The 18462-nt window shown below is 45.3% G+C and overlaps 1 protein-coding gene and 1 long non-coding RNA gene across 2 annotated transcripts; one reads left to right on the plus strand and one right to left on the minus strand.

The window, feature by feature from the left end:
- Positions 1-28: 28 nt before the first annotated feature.
- On the minus strand, positions 29-13042 carry Kif22 (kinesin family member 22). Its single transcript, XM_076839871.2, has 14 exons — positions 12967-13042; positions 7562-7757; positions 5905-6032; positions 5664-5818; positions 5267-5476; positions 4954-5184; positions 4680-4833; positions 4440-4575; positions 2573-2741; positions 1836-2004; positions 1432-1499; positions 488-700; positions 337-396; positions 29-170 (listed from the first exon to the last, which is right to left on the minus strand). Exons 1-14 carry the CDS (start codon positions 13022-13024, stop codon positions 123-125), a joined length of 1995 nt encoding a protein of 664 aa, XP_076695986.1. The 5' UTR covers positions 13025-13042; the 3' UTR covers positions 29-122.
- A 143-nt stretch (positions 13043-13185) lies between these two features.
- Positions 13186-14460, plus strand: LOC143385039 (uncharacterized). Its single transcript, XR_013089440.1, has 2 exons — positions 13186-13362; positions 14109-14460. It is a non-coding gene; the product is annotated as an uncharacterized LOC143385039 (long non-coding RNA).
- Positions 14461-18462: the final 4002 nt, after the last annotated feature.

Genomic DNA, 18462 nt, shown 5'->3' on the forward strand with positions numbered 1-18462 from the left:
CCCCTCCCCCCAAAAAAACAGGCTGAAGCACGGGAGGAAAAGCTGTATTTACAACACGCGGTGATACAAGGACTTAAAATTATATATATATATATATAAAAGGCAGCGTGAGGAGTTGGCTGTCAGGAGGGACCACAGCGCTGGCCAGCGGCCAGGCCCAGGATGTTCGCCTGCAACACAGGAAAGAAGGGACAGCAACGTTAGCGCCTAGGGGCAGAGCAGAGGCCAGAGAGAGCGCGCGCGTGGGTGTGCGTGTGGGTGTGCGTGTGCGTGTGCGTGTGCGTGTGTGTGTGTGTGTGTGTGTCTGTCTGTCTCTGTCCACGCACGCCAGATTACCTTCAGGAAGGACTCCATCTGTTTCCCGGAGATGCCCTCCACGCGTTCCAGGTCCTCCACCTGGCAGGGCAATAGCGATGGCGAAAGAGGTCTGGGGGCCACCACTCACCTTGCCCCACCCCCAACCCGGCAGCCCACCCTGGGTTGTTACCTGAGTAAAGGGGCCATGGAGCTCCCTCCAGCCCACGATGAGCTGGGCCTTTTTCTGGCCAATGCGCTGCAGGCTGCGCAGATCCCGAGCTGAGCCTTCGTTCAGCAGATCAAGTATTTTTTGGCGCCCGTGGGCCAGCAGCTCTGGGCTGATCTGTAGCTCCCAGCAGTCCTCAGTCTTCTCCTGGGGCTCTGAGGCATCCAAGGACTCCAGCTATGAGGCAAGGGGAGGTGAGTGACAGAAACAGCAGCAAAGCGCTTTGGACTCTGCCAAGACTAGGAGCCTAGCAGCAGCTACCTCCCCGCCCTCTCCAGACTCTTCTCTCTAGTCAAGTGTCTGACCAAAAATCCTTCCCTAATCTACTTCTTATTTTAGTCAATTTTTAAGAATGGTGATACCAGCACCTTTCTCAGAATTATGGTGATCCAATGAAATTAGTGATGATCCAATGAAATTAGTGAATGTAAAGCACAAAGCAAGAATGATCTTTCCTTTACTGCTGGAAGAATGCATGGGAGAAAGCCATAAACACCTCCTCATAGTCCTCTCAGTTTGTGGGTAGTTCTAGTGGTTTTTCATTTTGGGCACAGGAGCTTGTGTGTGTTTGAGTTTCTTGCGACCTTAGGTCATATTCCTTTAAGTGGGCTCTTAAATATGTAAAGGGCAGGAGCAAGGCTACACATAATCAGCAGCTGAATGAGGGAGGGAACCATTCAGAAGGAAAAAAAACCTGCCACCTGTCAACCAATATGATAGGGACATCAACATTGTTGCATTTCACTCTTAACTGCCTTAACAGGTACCATCACCACACACAGGGTAAACAAGCTGGAAGGTATCAGCCAGGATGTATAATTTCAAGGCCAGTGCTCTGCCCACTACAGCTCACTCCCCTTTACCTTTGTTAGATTTGATGTGCATCCTAAACCTCCAGCTAGTCTCACCTTTCTCTTCTGGCCTTTCTTCTTTAGGATATGGATCTCAGCACTTGGGGATGCTGTCTGTTCCTGAACTGAAAACAGGAATTGTGAATTGGAATCAGGGCAGAGGCCACTTCCCCCCTCTACTGGAAGCCACCAGGTTCTCCCATCTGATTGCCCACTTCCCTTCCACCCTGGTTAACCATTTGTTGGGTTACCACATGATCTTATTTCTGTATTGGAAAGTAACCTCAGTTAGTCTTATAACACTAATCTCTCAACCCAATGTACTAAACACCTGAAGGCAAAGCACCCAGCACTGCTTCATATCCTCCCCAAGGCCAGTATATGCTGGAAAGACATGAATGACATGGTGGCTACTCCTTCCTTATGGGATTACAGTTATCTGGCGCCTAGATCCAACTTACTGAGTTGTAGGGGCATCACTACAGCCTTTTTCAGGGGTTTTGCTGTTGTGACTGTGCGACGGGGAAGGGGTCGGAGCATTGTGAGAGAGCAGTTCTCCTTCTCCTTTGTGTCTGAGGCCTCCTGAGCCAGCACCTTGGCCTCCAGTTCTTTTTGCTTCATCTTAAGCCTCTATTGGAAAGGTTCAGAAAAAGATATGAACCAGACCCCACCCCAGAGCAGCAGATTAGGAAGAGGAGGCAGAAATTGAAAAGAAGAAGCTACCAGGAGACAACTGGGCCTAAAATAATTAATGGCTTTCAAATGATCAAGAGGTGGAACAAGACTATAAATACTGAAGGGAAGACTGTTCAAATAGGGTCCTCACTTAATGTGAGCTGTGTTTTTAGGAAATACAATGTAAAATTTATTTGGAATATTTTCCTCTTACCTCCTCACATCTCATCAAAGTTGTTTGAAAGTTCAATCATATTAAGGATATTCAAGCAGAAGTCTAAGAACTTTCAGTTGAGAGTGAAAACTGGACTCTAGTTTAGCCTGAGTGTCCTGCCCTGTCTGGAGATCCTGGGATCACTTCTCAAGGCCATTAAAAACCCTAGCCCAGGGCTAGGGTTGTGGCTCAGTGGTAGAATGCTTGCCTAGCATATGTGAGGCACCACATAAAAATAAATAAAGGCTTAGAAAATAATTATTAAAACACACACACACATCATTATTATCACACACATTAAAAACTTACCTCAATCTCCAAGTCCTTCTCCTCCACTGTCTTAATAAGCACCATCCGCTCCCGCTTTGGGGTATTCAGCAGAGGGGTCCCTTGGGTCCCGTGGGAACCCAGCAGGCGGTCCAGGCTCAGGAGGCGTTCCAGCATGGCTGGATCCATGCTGCTTAGCTTCTGCAGGGGGCTGAGCAGTCAAAGAAGTTATTCCCCATTCTCCCGCCTTTCTCATCACTTTTTCCAGCAACAAGATTCTTCTTGTTGCTTAATTTGGTATATCTGTGACTCCAGAATCCTGATGTTTAGTTGCTAGACAATCCTCAACAAGTCATCCAGCCTGACTAATGTTTTCATTAGGCAAAGTAACCTCGAAGACATGTCAGTTAAGAACAATCATTTAATGAACACTTGAGTGCCAGGTATTAGAGATTTATGACAGTGCCCTGCCCTGGAGACACTGTCTAATAAGTAAAGAGATCATAATAGGTGACAGCAAGGGCTCAGGCGGAAGTCATCTTTAGCAGGGCTATAAGAGCCCCTAAAAACCTCAAATGCCAAGGCTTTATCATGTGGGAAGCAGGAAAGGCCTATCTTCAGTCCTGGCTGAGCACACAGATGTCTATCACTCATTTCTGCCTGGAATATCACTCCTCATCTGTCACTTCTGACCTGAGTTATCTTTCAAAGTTAGTCTGATGCTGCCTTTCCTATGATGTTCAGTTTGATTGTTCATCATCTTTACTACACTAAGAACTAACTCATCAAGGACAGAGACTATATCCTGTTCTTAATGTGCAAATGCCTTAGAAGACGAGGATCACAATACATGGGGGCAAACGCTAAAAGTTATTTCTTCCTTCTTTGCTTTCACAGAACAAGCAGCTTACTCTCTGTACTACATACCTGGCATCATACGCTAACATTCCCATCTTGTTTACCCCTTTTGAAAAGTGAGACCTCAGGTCTGACTATGATGTGCTGCATCTCTGAGCCTCCCCTTACCAGAGTATCTATTTGGGAGACAACCTTCCTGTTCATATAATACACTTGTGTAAGTTTCTCTAAGTCTATGCACATAGGGGAGGGAAATGCTAACATATGGCTTGGGAAAGACAAGATTGAGAGATGGGACTCTGAATAAGCAAGCACCTTTTGTGTGTAGCATCTTCCTCAACTATAACTGCTCCCTGGGGTGTGCAGTGATCCTTGGCATTCTTAGGTCACCTCTGTTCAGTAGTCTTAGCACTTACATAGAGAGGCTCTATTTGGGCTAGGGGTCAAAATGAGGCAAAGTGGCTCCTTGGGATCAGGAAAGGTTAAGTGTCAGAGAGAATCCAAGGCCACTGAACAGAAGTGATCTCAGAATTGGTATATATTGGGCATGAGATAAGACAATCCGAAATGGGGAGGATAGATAGCAACTAGTTCCCCAGAGAGTCCTGGAGAGGCTTGCCCCTAACACACAGACTGAGAAGTCTCAGTGAGGCATCTGTCTTCATCTTATCTCCTTTACTTTGCTCTCATTCTCTGAACCTGAAAAATCTCATTGATTATTCTTGAACAAAAAGTAAAACTGCTCATCCTTCAAACAGTTGCCCCCAAATTTGAAGTTTTGCTGAAGTCATGTAAAGGGACTGGAAAATGGAAAGGGAGGGGGCCATAAGCCCAAGAAAGAGGCTTTCATAGTTCCCAAGGCAGTGGCACCAAGAATAGACTGATCTGAGCACTTCAGTATTTCAACAGAGTATGATTTTGTGTGAATTCACTGGGAGAGGAACAAGTTCACAGCTATCTTTGCTCAAGGATCTGACAAGATAAACCCACTGCTATTCTGCAGCTGAGACCCAGCAGGAATTGGGGTACATCCAAGGGCATCACTTCTCACCTGAGTTTCTGGGAGGCAGAGACTGGAGCTACTGTGGGCTCAGGGCTTCTAATCTCCTCTTCCTCAGAACCTTGGGCTTGCTTCACCTCTGATGGGCCTAGCAGTTCTTTCTGAGACGGCTTAACAGGTGCCAAGACTAAAAGATTGGGGCAAGGTGTAAGAGGGGTGAAGTGTGGCTTCAGCGAACTTCCCCAACTGTCCAGACCTGGCCTTTCCACTCTTGCATCCCCTAGTCCTCACCATGAAGCTGTAGGCTCTCATTGGTGAAAGGCCGGTTGATGACCTCCTTGGACCTAGCAGCAAAGTTGAGTGCAGAGACTGTATCTAGGTAGAAGCGTCTCTCAGGGGCAATGTTGGCAATGAGTATGCTGTGGGCAGAGCCACCCAGAGAGTCCTGACAGATTGGGATTAGAGTAGATGGGTCAGAATCTTAGCCTTCCCATTCCTTTACTACTATTCCCCCAAACCCCAGCAGGCCTAAGAACCTCCTTTCTTGGTCCCTTCTGGGCCTGACCTGCAACAGGCGAGTAAGCTTGCTGTCCCGGTAGGGTACACGAGGGAGGCCCTGGTTCAGCGCATCCACCACCTTGCCCAGTACAAACAGGGAAGTGTTGATGGCTCCACTCTCTTTGAGCCGTAGACCCTGGTTGCCTGTGCGCCGGTTGTCCTCTGAGCCAGCCAAATCAATCAGATAGAGTTTTCCCTCCCGCTGCCGAAATGGGGCCAAACGTTCCCTCTGATCCACCTGAAGGGGAAGAGTAAGGACAGTAAGCTTAGCTAAGGCCTCCAGAGCTTCCCAGGGCCTCCCCTTTGTCAATGGCTCTCACCTTAACCAGGAGCACGGCATGACTGCGGGAAGAACGCTGGTTGAGACGGGTGGCTCCTACAGTCCGATTTCTACTGGCTGGCAGGAAGTGCCGCTCAAAATCAGCAAAGCTAGTGATGGGTTTCTGTGTGAGGCCTGGAATCAGGATGTTTCCTCTACAGTCTTCTCGGATCACCAGGTCTCCTGATGCAGGGTCCAAGAGGTCTAATACCTGAGGAGTAATAGGTAGGGCCAATTCTCCATGCATAAGTTGCTTATTTCCTGGGGACCAGTCTCCTTTTCTCTGTTGGATTCTCAAAGTTATGCAATCTGCTACTCTGACCAGAGTAGAGCTTCACATTCTAGAACCCTGTCTTGGCTCTTTGTTTCTTCCCTCCCCAACCAACGACAAGCCTCACCTTTTCCTGGTAGATCTCTAAGTAGGACATAGTAACAGAGAGGGCCCATGGCCGGCCCTCAGCACCTTCCTCCCTTGTCATCTGGAGGAGGTCCACGAGAGCCCGGGGAATCACTCCAGGTAGCTCTGGGCTACCCAGCATTGTGTGAGTCTTCCCTGGGGAAAGAGTGGAGGAAGCTATGAGGTTTCCCTGTTTCCTTAGCCCTTTCTGACCCACAGCTGTTCCCCTCTGGCTCCCTCACCTGCCCCAGTGGGTCCATAGGCAAGCACACTGGCATTCTGTCCTTCTAGTAAGTGCCTCAGGATGGGCTGCACTGAGCCTGCATAGATGTCCTGCTGAGAGCTCTTCTCCCCATAGAAGGCATCAAATCTGTAGGCAGGAAGAAAGGAGTTTTAACAGGGTGTTCTGATAACACCCAGAACCAGAGCATACTGATTTTAGATTAAAAAGAAAATCTCTGTCCCTTTTTTTTTTTTTAGCTCAAAGACCTTAAAAGCATCCACTGAAAAGCTCCTTTTTCCCAGTCTTTGTATTGGTGTTTGAAAAACTGAAATAAATCTGATGTTGCTACTCTTGGGATTTTGCAATCTAGTGGGATAGACAAATACCCATACTTTGCTATGAAACAGAAAACAAAGATCATACTGGGAGTTAATTAATTCTACTGAAGGAAGATTTTGCCAGAAGAGAAAGAAATTTGCCAGGCATAGTGGCACAGGTTTGTAATCCCAGCAGCTTGGGAAGCTAAGGCAGGTGACCACAATTTCAAAGTCAGCCTCAGCAAATTAACAGGGCTGTAAGCAATCTGGTAAGACCCTGTCTCAAAATTTTAAAAAATTGGAACTGGGTATGTAGCTCAGTAGTAGCTAGCATGTATGAGGTTCTAAATTCAATCCCCAGCACCACCACCACCACCAAAAAAAAAAAAAATTTTTTAAAGGGATGGGGATATGGCTCAGTGGTTGAACACTCTTGGGTCTAAACCCTGGCACAAAAATAAATAAATAAATTTAAGTATAAAGAGTAGCACATAGACAAGACACGATGTGAAAGGGCTCAGCTTCCCATCTGTTTCATATGGCAGCACATATAGAATAGTATTTGTAGGGGTACTTAAGAGGATGCTGTTTAGGAATTGACTGAACACACCTGCAGCTCATTTACTTGCCCTGGCAGAGAGGCTATGGCTTAGACTACTTACATTTAGTACATATTGACAGGATATGCCTGCAAAGAAACTTAAGCCAAATTATTAAGGGCCTAGAATAGGAGACAGCAAACTTCTGTAAAGAGCCAGACAATAAATATTTTAGATTTCATGGGCCATGTGGTTCCTTTCACAACCACTTAACTCTGTGACTGTTGTCCAAAGCAGCTAGGACAATATGTAAATAAGTGATAAAACTTTACATAAAGACTCCTTGTCAGATTTGACCTGTAGGCTTACCACCCCTACAGGCCAAGGAGTTTGAACTTTGAATCCCCAATGGAATTTTCAAGTAGTTGCCTTTATGAGTTCCATTTCCCAAATCTGCTTGATCCTCTCTGACACTGCCCAGCTATACCTTGGTTGGCCTATATTCTCATATCCTCATATCCCCCAAACCCTACTCAAGGATCCCCTGCTCCCCTTTGCTATTTCTTCCTCCATTTGTGCCAGTTTCCCCTATAAGAATGAATAGTAATATATGTCAGATTCACCCTCCAGTCTTTCCCCCAGAGTCTTTCCCTGTTAGCATGTACATCCATGAACATTTCCTGAATAAACAAATGAAGGTTTAGAGAACAAAGCTGTGCTGAGGAGGGAGCAGGATCCTGGGGAGACAGATCTAAGAAACTGACTAGGAAAGTGATATGATCAGGCCTAGGAGAGGAAGGAGGAGTAGCCTGAACCTTACTGGTATTTTAGAGTCTCTTGGTAGTTCCTCCAGTTGGCAACCTCAAGAGAGCAGCTATCTATGCCTCGCACACAGGGGGATTCACTTGTTCCAGATGTTCCATCCACAAATGGCCGCAGCCGCACAGCCACCCTTACTCGAGCTGGAGGTGGGCGCCGGCCAGACCCCATCTTGCTTAGCCGACAGCGACCAGCTCCTGGAGAAGAGAAGGTATACGCATAAAGTATGGTGGTAACACAGAGGAAACAGAGACCAACTTTGCTGGGGACCACAGCTCACTTAGAGGAAAACTCTTTCCATGCTTGGTTGTGCTGTGGGTTCCCCCCACCCCCACAAGCTCAGGCCCAGTTCCTGCCCTCTCTACAAGTTCACCGAGGTGCAGAGGCTTCTCAAACTATACTGTGTATATAAATAACCCATATTTCCTGGTTAAAATTCAACTTTGGCTTCAGTCCATAAGGTGATGCCTGAGATTTTTCTTTTTTTTCTGAGGTGCTGGGGATCAAACCTGAGATTTTACATTTCTTAAGAAATTCCTAGGCACTCTTGCTGTTGGGGCTAATGTTGAATTGTCAAGGTGTAGTAGACTAGTACTTCACAGGGTTGTTCTAAGAATAAAACACTTAATATCCAGGCTGGGGATATAGCTCAGTACCTCCAGTAATGGGAAAAAAAAAAAAAAAAAAGAAGAAGAAGAAAAAAAGAAACAAACAAACAAATTTGACATCTGAGCCCACCTAAAAACAGTTTTAAGTTCTCTGTAATTTTTTTTTTTTTTTTTTTTTTATGGTATTGAGGATTTAACCCAGAGGTACATTATCGTTGAGCTATATCCCCAGCCCTTTTAATCTTTTGAGACAGGTCTCGGCAAGTTGCTGAGGCTGGCCTTGAATCCTCCTGCCTTAACCTCTCCAGCTGCTAGGATTACAGGTGTGTGACACTGCACCCATCTGGGTCTCTATTTCTTATCTGAGGTTATAATATACTCACATGTTTCCCTAAACTATTAATAGAGGTTTTCTCCTGGTGGATGATTATGTGGGTTTATTTATTTATTTTCTAATGGTACTTACTTCTGTAATGCTGTATCACTGACATTTAAAAAAAAAAAAACAACAACATTGTGGATGTCTTTCTTTGGAAGGAATCAGGTTGAAGAGCAGCCCCTAGTCCCCTTCTGTCCTAGTTTAGTCTGAAAAAGGTACTGATATATAATTCTTCTCTCTCATAAGCTTTTCATCACTTGCTTCTGATGATTAAATCTAAGTTATTTGAGGAAAAAATAGCAATTATGAATTATTTTTATCATTAGAAAACACAGTGACAAATCTGAAGAGGGTATTACTCTATTTTATGTTGGAGGATAGAATAGTAAAGCTGATAGCTAGTAGCAGAATTCAAACCTAGATCTCTTCACTCCCAAAATTCTGTTTTTAACAAGGATGCCATATTGCCTCCTTTTTATGTACTACCATGGAAAGCTCTTGTCAACTCTGAATTTCTCTTCCTTCCTGGTGGTAGCAGCTGGTTGCCCAGAGCCAGAGGCCCCTAAGAGGGCAAAAGAATGGTTGGTGTATGCAGTCATCATTACCCCTGGAAAAATTTTATACATAAGTAAGGCATGCCCATAAGCAGATGGCCTGTTTGAAAAACTAGCCTTCTGTTTCTTCATCTGACAAATGGGGTCAGTAACTCTGTTTCCACTGCATGGTTCACAAAGCACTTGGCTATCAGTCCTCATTTGTTCCTTGTGGCAATCCTGAAAGTCAAGAGGCAACAGGTAAAAACCTTCAATTGCATGTGTGCAGATACAAAATTGAGGTGCAAAGAGCTTTACTGTTTTGTCAAAAATGTATGCAATAGCCTCCTGTATGATTTTTTTGAGAGAACAGAGAAAGAAAAAATACACTTAGGGAAGCTCAGTGATCCATATAAGAAGAAGTCAAGTCTACAATGAGGAAGAGTATAGATTTTGGTCAGACAGCTGTGTTTAAATTCCAGGCGCAGTGGCATATGTCTATAATCCCAGCTACTCAGAAGACTGAGACAAGAAGATCACAAATTTGAGGATAGCCTGGTGAAACTTGGTGAGACTTTGTCTCAAAATAAAAACAGCTGGGGATATAGCTCAGTGGTAGAGTACTCCTGGGCTCAATCACCAAGACCATTAATAAAACAGAGGTGGGGGATGTAAGGATTTTATGAGAATTTAAAGGAATAATTGCAAAATGCCAGTACAGTGATTAGCATGTAGACAGGAGATTCATTATTCAAGGTACAGTGGCCTGGGTTCAACAAATTGAATAACCTAGGGAGACAATGTTCCACTTCTGTGCCTCAATTTCCTTAATCATATAATGAGAATAAATTAAAAATATCTATTCATGGGTTGTTAGGGGAGAAAGTAATTCATGAAAGTGCTTAAAACAACATCTGGCACTTGATTTTAAAAAAAAGACAACTCAGTTTTTGAGGCTGGGGCTATAGTTCAGTGGTAGAATGCTTGCCTCCCACATTTGAGGCACTGGGTTTGATCCTCAGCACCACATAAAAATAAAGAAAGAAAGAAAGATGTTTTGTCAACCTACAACTAAACTAATAATAATTTTTTAAAAAAAGCTCAGTTGTCTTATTTTATATTCATCCCCCATTCCCATTTTCCAAATAAGGAAACCTCAGAATAGAGAGGTTAATATATTTGCCCATGTTCAACAGCTAGCAAGTAACAGCTTCAAATGAAAGTCTAACTTCAAAGTCTATATGTGAATCTCTCCTCTGTCCTTCCATCTTTGTATCCCTGTGGGACTTTGAGTCAGAGGCAAGTTCTACCTATTAACTGTGTCATCTTGGAAAGGTTACTTAACCACCCCAAAGTTCAGTTTCTCTTTGTAAAAATAATAACAGTAACTATCCACATAAGATTGATTCAAAGTAAAAATGTACATGTTTAGCAAAGTGCCTAGCAGTCAAGTACTCAATAAAAGTTAGCTGTCATTATTATAATTATTATATGTTCTTGCTACTCACACTTCAACCCCTGCAACTTGCTTCTGCCCTTATTATTCAGCAGTGTCATCAATAACCTCTCTACCACAAGATACAGTAGACACCTTCAGTCCCAATCCGATCAACATTCTTTGGAGACACACTATTCTCTCACCATGCCATCCACTCCTCTGGTTTTCTTACTACCTCTTAGTTCACTCCTTGGCCATTCTTAAATATTTATCCTCTCTCTAGACCACGGTCTCTCATCATTGACATTATGGGCTAGATAATTCTTTGCTATGTAACTGTCGGGTTTTCCCCCGCTCTCCTTTTTATTCCCAATGCCTGGCATAGAATAGGTTCTCGGGAGTACTTGCTGAAGAAATTAAGATTTGATGATCTGGCTCGTTCATTTCACATTTTCATCATTAAAATGTCTCACTGCTATCCCTGCCCCAGAGCTCACAATCTAGGGGTGAAGGGGAGGCACATGTTAAGAACTGCTTACAGTACAAGAATCTCTCTCTCTCATCATAAAAACAACTCTGAGATTGGCTGATGCTAGTACTTCTTTTAATTTTCTCCTCTCCTACAATTCCCAAGTTTCATCAACTTAACTCTTCTCTCCTTTATGCATGAGGAGACTGAGCCAAAAGAATGTCTTTGGCCTTCTTTACATTACAAATAACACTTGGTGCTCTTTTCTTATAAATACTTAGCAAACTACTATTCAACCTTTAAAACTCACTTCAAATATCACATCACATCTTTAGTGGGGCACCTGTAATCCCTTATATTTAGGAGGCTGAGGCAGAAGGATTACAAGTTTGAAGCCAGCCTGGGCAGCTTAGACCCTGCCTCAAAAACAAATTAAAAAATAAAACCAATAAAACAAAAAAGGCTGTAAATGTAGCTCAGTGGTAGAGCACTTACTTAGCATGTTCAAGGCCCTGGATTCTATCCCCAGTACTGCCCTCCCCCCCAAAATTAAACTCTTTAATGAAGCCCTCCCAGAACAGAATATCCAAGGGTTTATTACAGATTCCACACTATCTGTAGCAGTTTATACATATCTCTCATAGTACATCTGTTCATGTTACTACTGAAATAGACTGAAAGCTCTCTAGGGAAAAAGCAATTCAAGTATTTTAATATCTATTAAGTATCAGACACAATAGGTTTAAGAAGGGTGAAGGGAAGTATTGCCCAGACAGGAACAGCAGGTACTTGGGCATAATGGTTAAAGGCAGAGACCCTAGAATCAAATTGCCTGAGTGTGAATTCAGACCCCACCCACATTTACTAGTTTTGTTAACTCTGAGCAAGTCATTTAACCCACTTATGCTGCAGTTTCCTCATGTCAGAAACAAGGACAAAAACAGTAACACTGTGTGAGCATTAAATGGTTCACCACCATAAAATGCTTACAACTGTGCCTGGCGCAGCACAGTAAGAGCTCAACCTGTGTTAGACACTCTCCTAAATGCCTTTGTTTCCCTGACAAACTAAGAAGCTCAAATAATTTGCTCTAATATCCACCATAATCACGGATCAGAAGAGAGGAGAGGAACATGTAAACAAATACTTGTATACACGTTTCTAAATATCCTAACAGTCTTTCAACCCTAAAACAGCATTCACGCTGGGCGCGGTGGTGCACGCCTGTAATCCCAGCAGCTTGGGAGGCTGCGATAGGAGGATCGCGAGATCCAAGCCAGCCTCAACAAAAGTGAGGCGCTGAACAGCTCAGTGAGACTCTGTCTCTAAATAAATAAAAAATAGGGCTAGCATGTAGCTTAGCAGTCAAGTACCTCTGAGTTCAATCCCCGGTCCCCCCAAAAAAACAAAACAAAAACTGCATTCACTTCCACGATTAGAGGGAAAGGAAACAGTCTTTTAATTCCCTTTTCTGTGATCTCGGCTCATTTTGTGCTGTTAACTCACAACTAGCTGCAGCCTGGTGCGAACCTCAACCAGCTCGCCTGCATCTCCAGGGATCTCTCTGCACCCAAACACCATGTCCTGCACAGAAACGTTCTCCTCAGACGACCAGCCCCTTCCTTCTTGTCCTTACGATCAGAGCGTTAGCCACTTTTCCCTTGATTACTCAAGTAACCCCCAAGGATGGGGTCGTTGTTTCTATTTTTCAGACAAAGAAGTTGAAGCTCAAAAAGGAAAAATGCGCCAGGCTCAAACCAAGCAGTTAGGTCTAGGTCAGGTCTCAACCTGAATCTATTGACCCGAGCCGTAAGCAGGAAGCAGAGAGGACCAGGGCCTGACGCTCGCAACTCCCACTCCCGCTTTCTCTCTCTCCCGGTCCCTGCGCCATCAAGGACTCTCCCTGGCAATCCAGGGAGCCCAAGCCAGACTCTGACGCATTACCCCATAAAGCTCCAGACCTTGTCGGGTCTGTATACCTGAGGTAGCCGCCGCCATCTCGCGTCGCCTCAGCAGCGAGGAGGACCCAGCAACCATTCCACTCCCTCCTTCGGGCCCGCCTCTCCCATTCGAATTGCCCGGTGACCCGCCCCTCTCCCAGGATCCACCAATCACGGCTACTCGCTGCCGGAAGCCTCTGCCTGTGATTAGTAACTAACCCGCCTTCTAGAGTTGGTCTGTGGGTCCCGCAAGTAAAAGTTTCCCCTGGCGGAGGACGCATGCGCACGCACGTCGGCCGCGCAGCCGTTAACTTCGGGCCTGCGCTCGGGCGCGAACCCGGATGCAAAAGGCATAAATGACAGTGGCTGATGCCGGTACTGGGAACCGAGCCCGGCACCACCTTCAGGCTTTCAGGTTTCCAGGCATAGATTTGCGTGAGTATTTTCTTCTCATTTTTTTTTCCTCCTCAGCTACGAATCAAGTAGACAGTGATCCAAGGCACTTGATCGATTCCTCCAGAAATGTCCTTGTGTTGAATACAATATTCACTATTTTAGTGGTGATTATAGGTAAGAAAGGGAAACAGGACAATTCTGTCAACGATGGCAGTGATCCTCACTTTGTACATTTTATTGCCTCAGAAGTTGTTTCACACGTCTGTGTGGTGGGAGTGGTTTTGTTAATTGTGGGACTTCGGTGGGAGTTAAGGGTGCTGCAATATCCAGTCAGTTTTATAGATGTGGACCACCCTGTGTTCTGGACAGTCACATTGTATTCATCTCTTGCTGATCCCAAGGCCACTGTATGTCCCCTTGTGTCACATGTCTGAACTGAGGAGATCAGTTCGATGTCCTTATTTTAGAAGTTGGCACATCGAAGTGAACTGTAAAGCTCTACTTGTTACTCCCAAAATGTATCCTTAGGGGTTCAACAGCCTTAAGTAGTTTTCCATCTCTTCTGGAAGCTTATCCAGGGATGACCATCCCATCAAAAATACCGGTTAGGGATGAGGATATAGCTTAGTTGCTAGAGTGCTTGCCTCACATACACAAAGCCCTGGGTTCAATCCCCAGCGCTGGAAAAAAAAAAAAAAAAAAAAAAAATATATATATATATATATATATATATATATATATATATATATTTATTTATTTATTTTATTTTTATTTTTTTTTTAAAGATCTTGCAATTCTAGTGAACAGGAAAATTACCCAAAACAGATCCAGTGGGCCACAGGAGAAGAGAAGTGGAAGTCCTCACACCGAGATAGTGGTCATTTCAGCTTCCGAAACCAGGCTCCCCACCACAAGCTTCCTGCCCTATCCTAGCTGCTGTTCTGGCTTGAACAACCCCTACTTGCATACCTACCTATTAGAACCCAGTACCACTTTGTAACCTGATCTCCTGCACTGCCTTATCTCCTTGTAACCTGATCTCCTGCACTACCGCTGTAATCCCATGGTTTGGGTCCCAGAATTTTCAAGTGTGAGCTCATCTGTGTCCGCTAGCATAAATAAACCCAAGTTCTCCTACTTCAAGTGTCACTTGGTTTCTTGTCAGTCTATTTTTCCACATTTCTCGAGGCACCAGCAAGATTCCAACCATTGATTCCTCGAGCCAACAGCCAGTGGCTGGACTGCACTGAGTAGGAAGGGACTCATTAGGTGGTGCACCACCCATAGGTATTCTAGTTCCTCCTTCACCCTGGAGTTCCAGCCCTCCAGTCAGCCTTGCCCCAACCAGACTCCAACGGCAACTCCAAGAAGAAATCTACCAACTCACCTGGCAACTCGTCCGGACCCAGTAAGACCCTGGAAAAGTCAGTCCCCAGTCAGGTCCCATCCCACTGGGCGTAAGGGGAGCTTGATCAGTCCCCAAAAGAAACTCTACAGGTCAGGGACCTCCCAAAGTGGGGAGGAAATCCAATAACCTTTGATGTGTGAATGTGTGAATGAGTGATCTGATTTGCTGGCATCTCAGATTTGAGTTTATTGCTCCATGGCAGAAAGCGACAGAGTCTGAATGGGTCTGTTCTGCAATTCCACAGTGGCCCTCATGTAGCTTAAGGTGGCATCTGGACAACCGGATCCAGAGTCATGAGGCTGACCCCACCATTGATGCTAAGAGGCACCTAAGTTCTTTTTGAAGGCAGCCAGGCAGACATCTGGTTGCTCTCTTCTCTTGAAGGGGCACCCTCCCTTGTTTGTCTTTGTATCACCAATTCAAAGAGGGGACCACATAGGGTGGGAAATAGAGAGCACTACCTGACTACCATGGGTGGAAGTTCCTTGAAACCTTAGACTTAAAAATTTCAAGAAGGGATTCTCAGGAGACTATGGGATCAAATGTCTCCAGGAAAGTTGCACACACTGTGCAAATTGTAATGGCCCTCTGAAGAAGTACTGTTAGGGCCGTCTATCAGGTTGTAATAGGGATCCCCAGATACCCAAATCAGTTCCACTGTATCTTGGCTTCAGATAGCCCAAAGCCTGCCTCCTTGGGTCTGATGTGCTAACAAAAAGGGACAAAGCAGCTTTTTTTTTTTTTTTTTAACCTGCAAATGCTATGATTTTATTCTCTTTTAATGCTGGGTAATATTCCATTATTTAATTCTTTTTTTAATTTTAATTTGTTATATATGACAACAGAATGCATTAAAATTCATATCACACATATAGAGCACAACTTTTCTTATCTCTGGTTGTACGGGCAAAGAAATTTTTGTGGCCCAGGTAAAGAATCCCAAAGACCATGAGCTGATCAAGCTTGTTTTGCAAGAGGACCCAGAGGATGAGCCAGCTGTGCTGCCCCCCAAACGCTCCTAGCATGCTGCCACCATCAAGGCAACCAATACTGCATCTCCCAGACACCCTGCTGCCTTCAGTGAGTCCCCCTCAACCTTTTCAGCACCCCAAGCTCTCCTCTGGCCTGGAGGCCAAGTCCACAGCCCATGAGGCAATGCCATTGTTCATCCCAAGCACCATCCCCTTTGACTGTGACCCTCAAGATGCCACTCCAGGAAACGCAGGGGCTACCACAGATCAATGGGACAGACAGCATTGTCCAGCCCAGGTGCTCTATCCTGTATTACCAATCTTTTAGTACCACAGATCTCCTAAACTGGAGACCCTGCACACCATCCTATTCAGAGAAGCCCCAAGCCATGATCAGCCTTCCAGAGACCATATTTCAGAACTACCAAGCTACTTGGCATGATTGTCACCAGATCCTTCCATATTTCAACATGGAAGAGTGACAATGAATCTTTTTTTTTTTTTTCTGTGACAATGAATCTTAACAGATGTTCACAGCTGGCTCCAAGGGGAAAGCCCCAGCAGGAACCCTAGATGCAGAAGCTTGGGCAACTGAGGCATCCCTGATGCTTGGCCTGCCTGGGACTTCATTATAGTGGATGGACAAGGAGCCCTCAGTCAGTACTGTGGTGCCCTCCTACAAGCTTGGCAGGAGCTAAAAAGCCAATTAACACGTTCAAAACCGCAGCAGTTATCCAGAAACCAAAGGAGTCACCAGCTACTTCTACGAGAAACTGCATGAGGTCTTCTGAATGTACACTCTTTTTGACTCAGAAACATCAGAAAACCAGTGAATGGTCAACATAGTGTTTGTGTGGCCCAACCTACACTGATATTCACTGGAAATTCCAGAAACTTGAGGGCTCACTGGAATGAATGTCATCCAGCTGATAGAAGAGGCAAACAAGGTCTTTGTGAATCAAGACCATGAGGCCAAATGGGAAGCCGAAAAGAAAATGAAAATCAAGGTATCTTTATTGGCTGCAGCTCTAGCAAAACCTGACCAGGTAGTCAGCCCCACCATGAAAGGGGGGACCCAATAGAAGAGCCCTGCTCTGACAAGACCACTGAGCCTATTGCAAGGAGACTGGCCACTGAAAGAATGAATGTCCTCATCATAAAGGACCAATATAAGGACCCAAACAAGACTGCTCAGGGAAGAAGACAAAAATGGCAACCTAAACCAGAAACCTAGAACCTCATTGGTCTGGCCAGAATCAAGGCAGACTAGGGAAAACCAGGCTCCTTACTACAGAGCCCCTGAGAACCCACAGTCAAAATGAAAATGGGTAACCAGTTAGTGACTTTCGTGGTTGATTCAGTCACTGAACACTCCATGGTCACTATACCTGTGGCCCTACTCAGCACAGTAGTCGGTACCAACGGCACCTAAATTACCCAGCAGTTGTGTGAATCCTGGATGTGCCAGCTAGGAGGACACATGGTGACTCGCAAATTCTTGTACCTACTAGAATGCCCAATTCTCCTGATGGGAAGAGACATACTAACAAAGCTCAGAGCCCAAATCACCTTCACCCAGGGAGGGCTCACAAGTCTTACATTGAGGGAACTAAACATCCTTATCATGGCAGGACTGTACCTATAGAAGATGAATAGCAGCTTTACCTCCAGGAGAGGGGGAACCTGATGAAGCCCACCTGCCTGTTGGAGGAGTTTCCTGATGTCTGGGCTGAGAAAGGGCCCCCAGCTTGGCTCACAACCATGCACCCATAATCGTAGATCTCAAACCTGGGGCTCTCCCTGTGAGGCAGAGATAATATCCAGTGCCATGGGAAGCATGTCTGGGGATTCATACCCACTTGCAGTGGCTTAAGGATGCAGGAATACTGTTTGAATGTCAGTTTTCATGGAACACCCCACTGCTGCCTGTCAAGAAGGCAGGAAGAAGTGATTACTGACCTGTCCAGGACGTAAGGGCAATCAACAATGCCATTATCATGCTGCACACAGTGGTTCCCAACCCCTATACTCTCCTGAGCCTCCTGCCACCATAAGCAAGCTGTCTGGACCTAAAAGACACTTTCTTCTGCCTCTGCCTGACTCTGGCTAGCTAGCCTCTATTCACTTTCTAGTGGGAATACCCCCAAAGGGGGAAAAAAACCCACAAATGACCTGGACTAGACTGCCTCAGAGATTCAAAAATTCACCCACCCTGTTGTGAGAAACCCTAGTAGCAGACCTGTAAACTTTTTTGAAAGAAAACCCAGGCTGTACCTTGTTCCAATATGTGGATGACCTTCTCCTGGCAAGCCCCAACTGTGAGAAATGCTAAGAAGGAATAAAAGCATTGTTAGCCTGCCGGGCAGGCTACAGAGTTTCTTGGAAAAAGGCCCAATGTGCCAGCAAGAGATCCAGTACCTCGGGTTCATCGTTTCTGAAGGATGACACACCCTAGGTCCAGAAAGAAAACAGGCCATCTGCTCCATTCCACAACCAAAGACTGAAAAGGACGCCTAAGAATTCTTTGGAGCAGCAGGGTTCTGCCACATCTGGATACCTAGATATTCTAGCCTGGCCAAATCACTCTATGAAGTCACAGCAAGTTCTGAAAAGGACCCTCTGAACTGGAGACAGGACCAAGAAAAGGCTTCCCAGGAGGTAAAGAGGGTGTTAATCGGGGTCCTTACCCAAACAGTGGGTCCATAGCAGCAGCCAGTGGCCTACCTGTCAAAACTCATGGGCCCAGTTGCCTCAGGGTGG

This window comes from Callospermophilus lateralis, chromosome 19 (assembly GCF_048772815.1).
Source record: "Callospermophilus lateralis isolate mCalLat2 chromosome 19, mCalLat2.hap1, whole genome shotgun sequence".
In the NCBI taxonomy this organism is placed as follows: Eukaryota; Metazoa; Chordata; class Mammalia; order Rodentia; family Sciuridae; genus Callospermophilus; species Callospermophilus lateralis.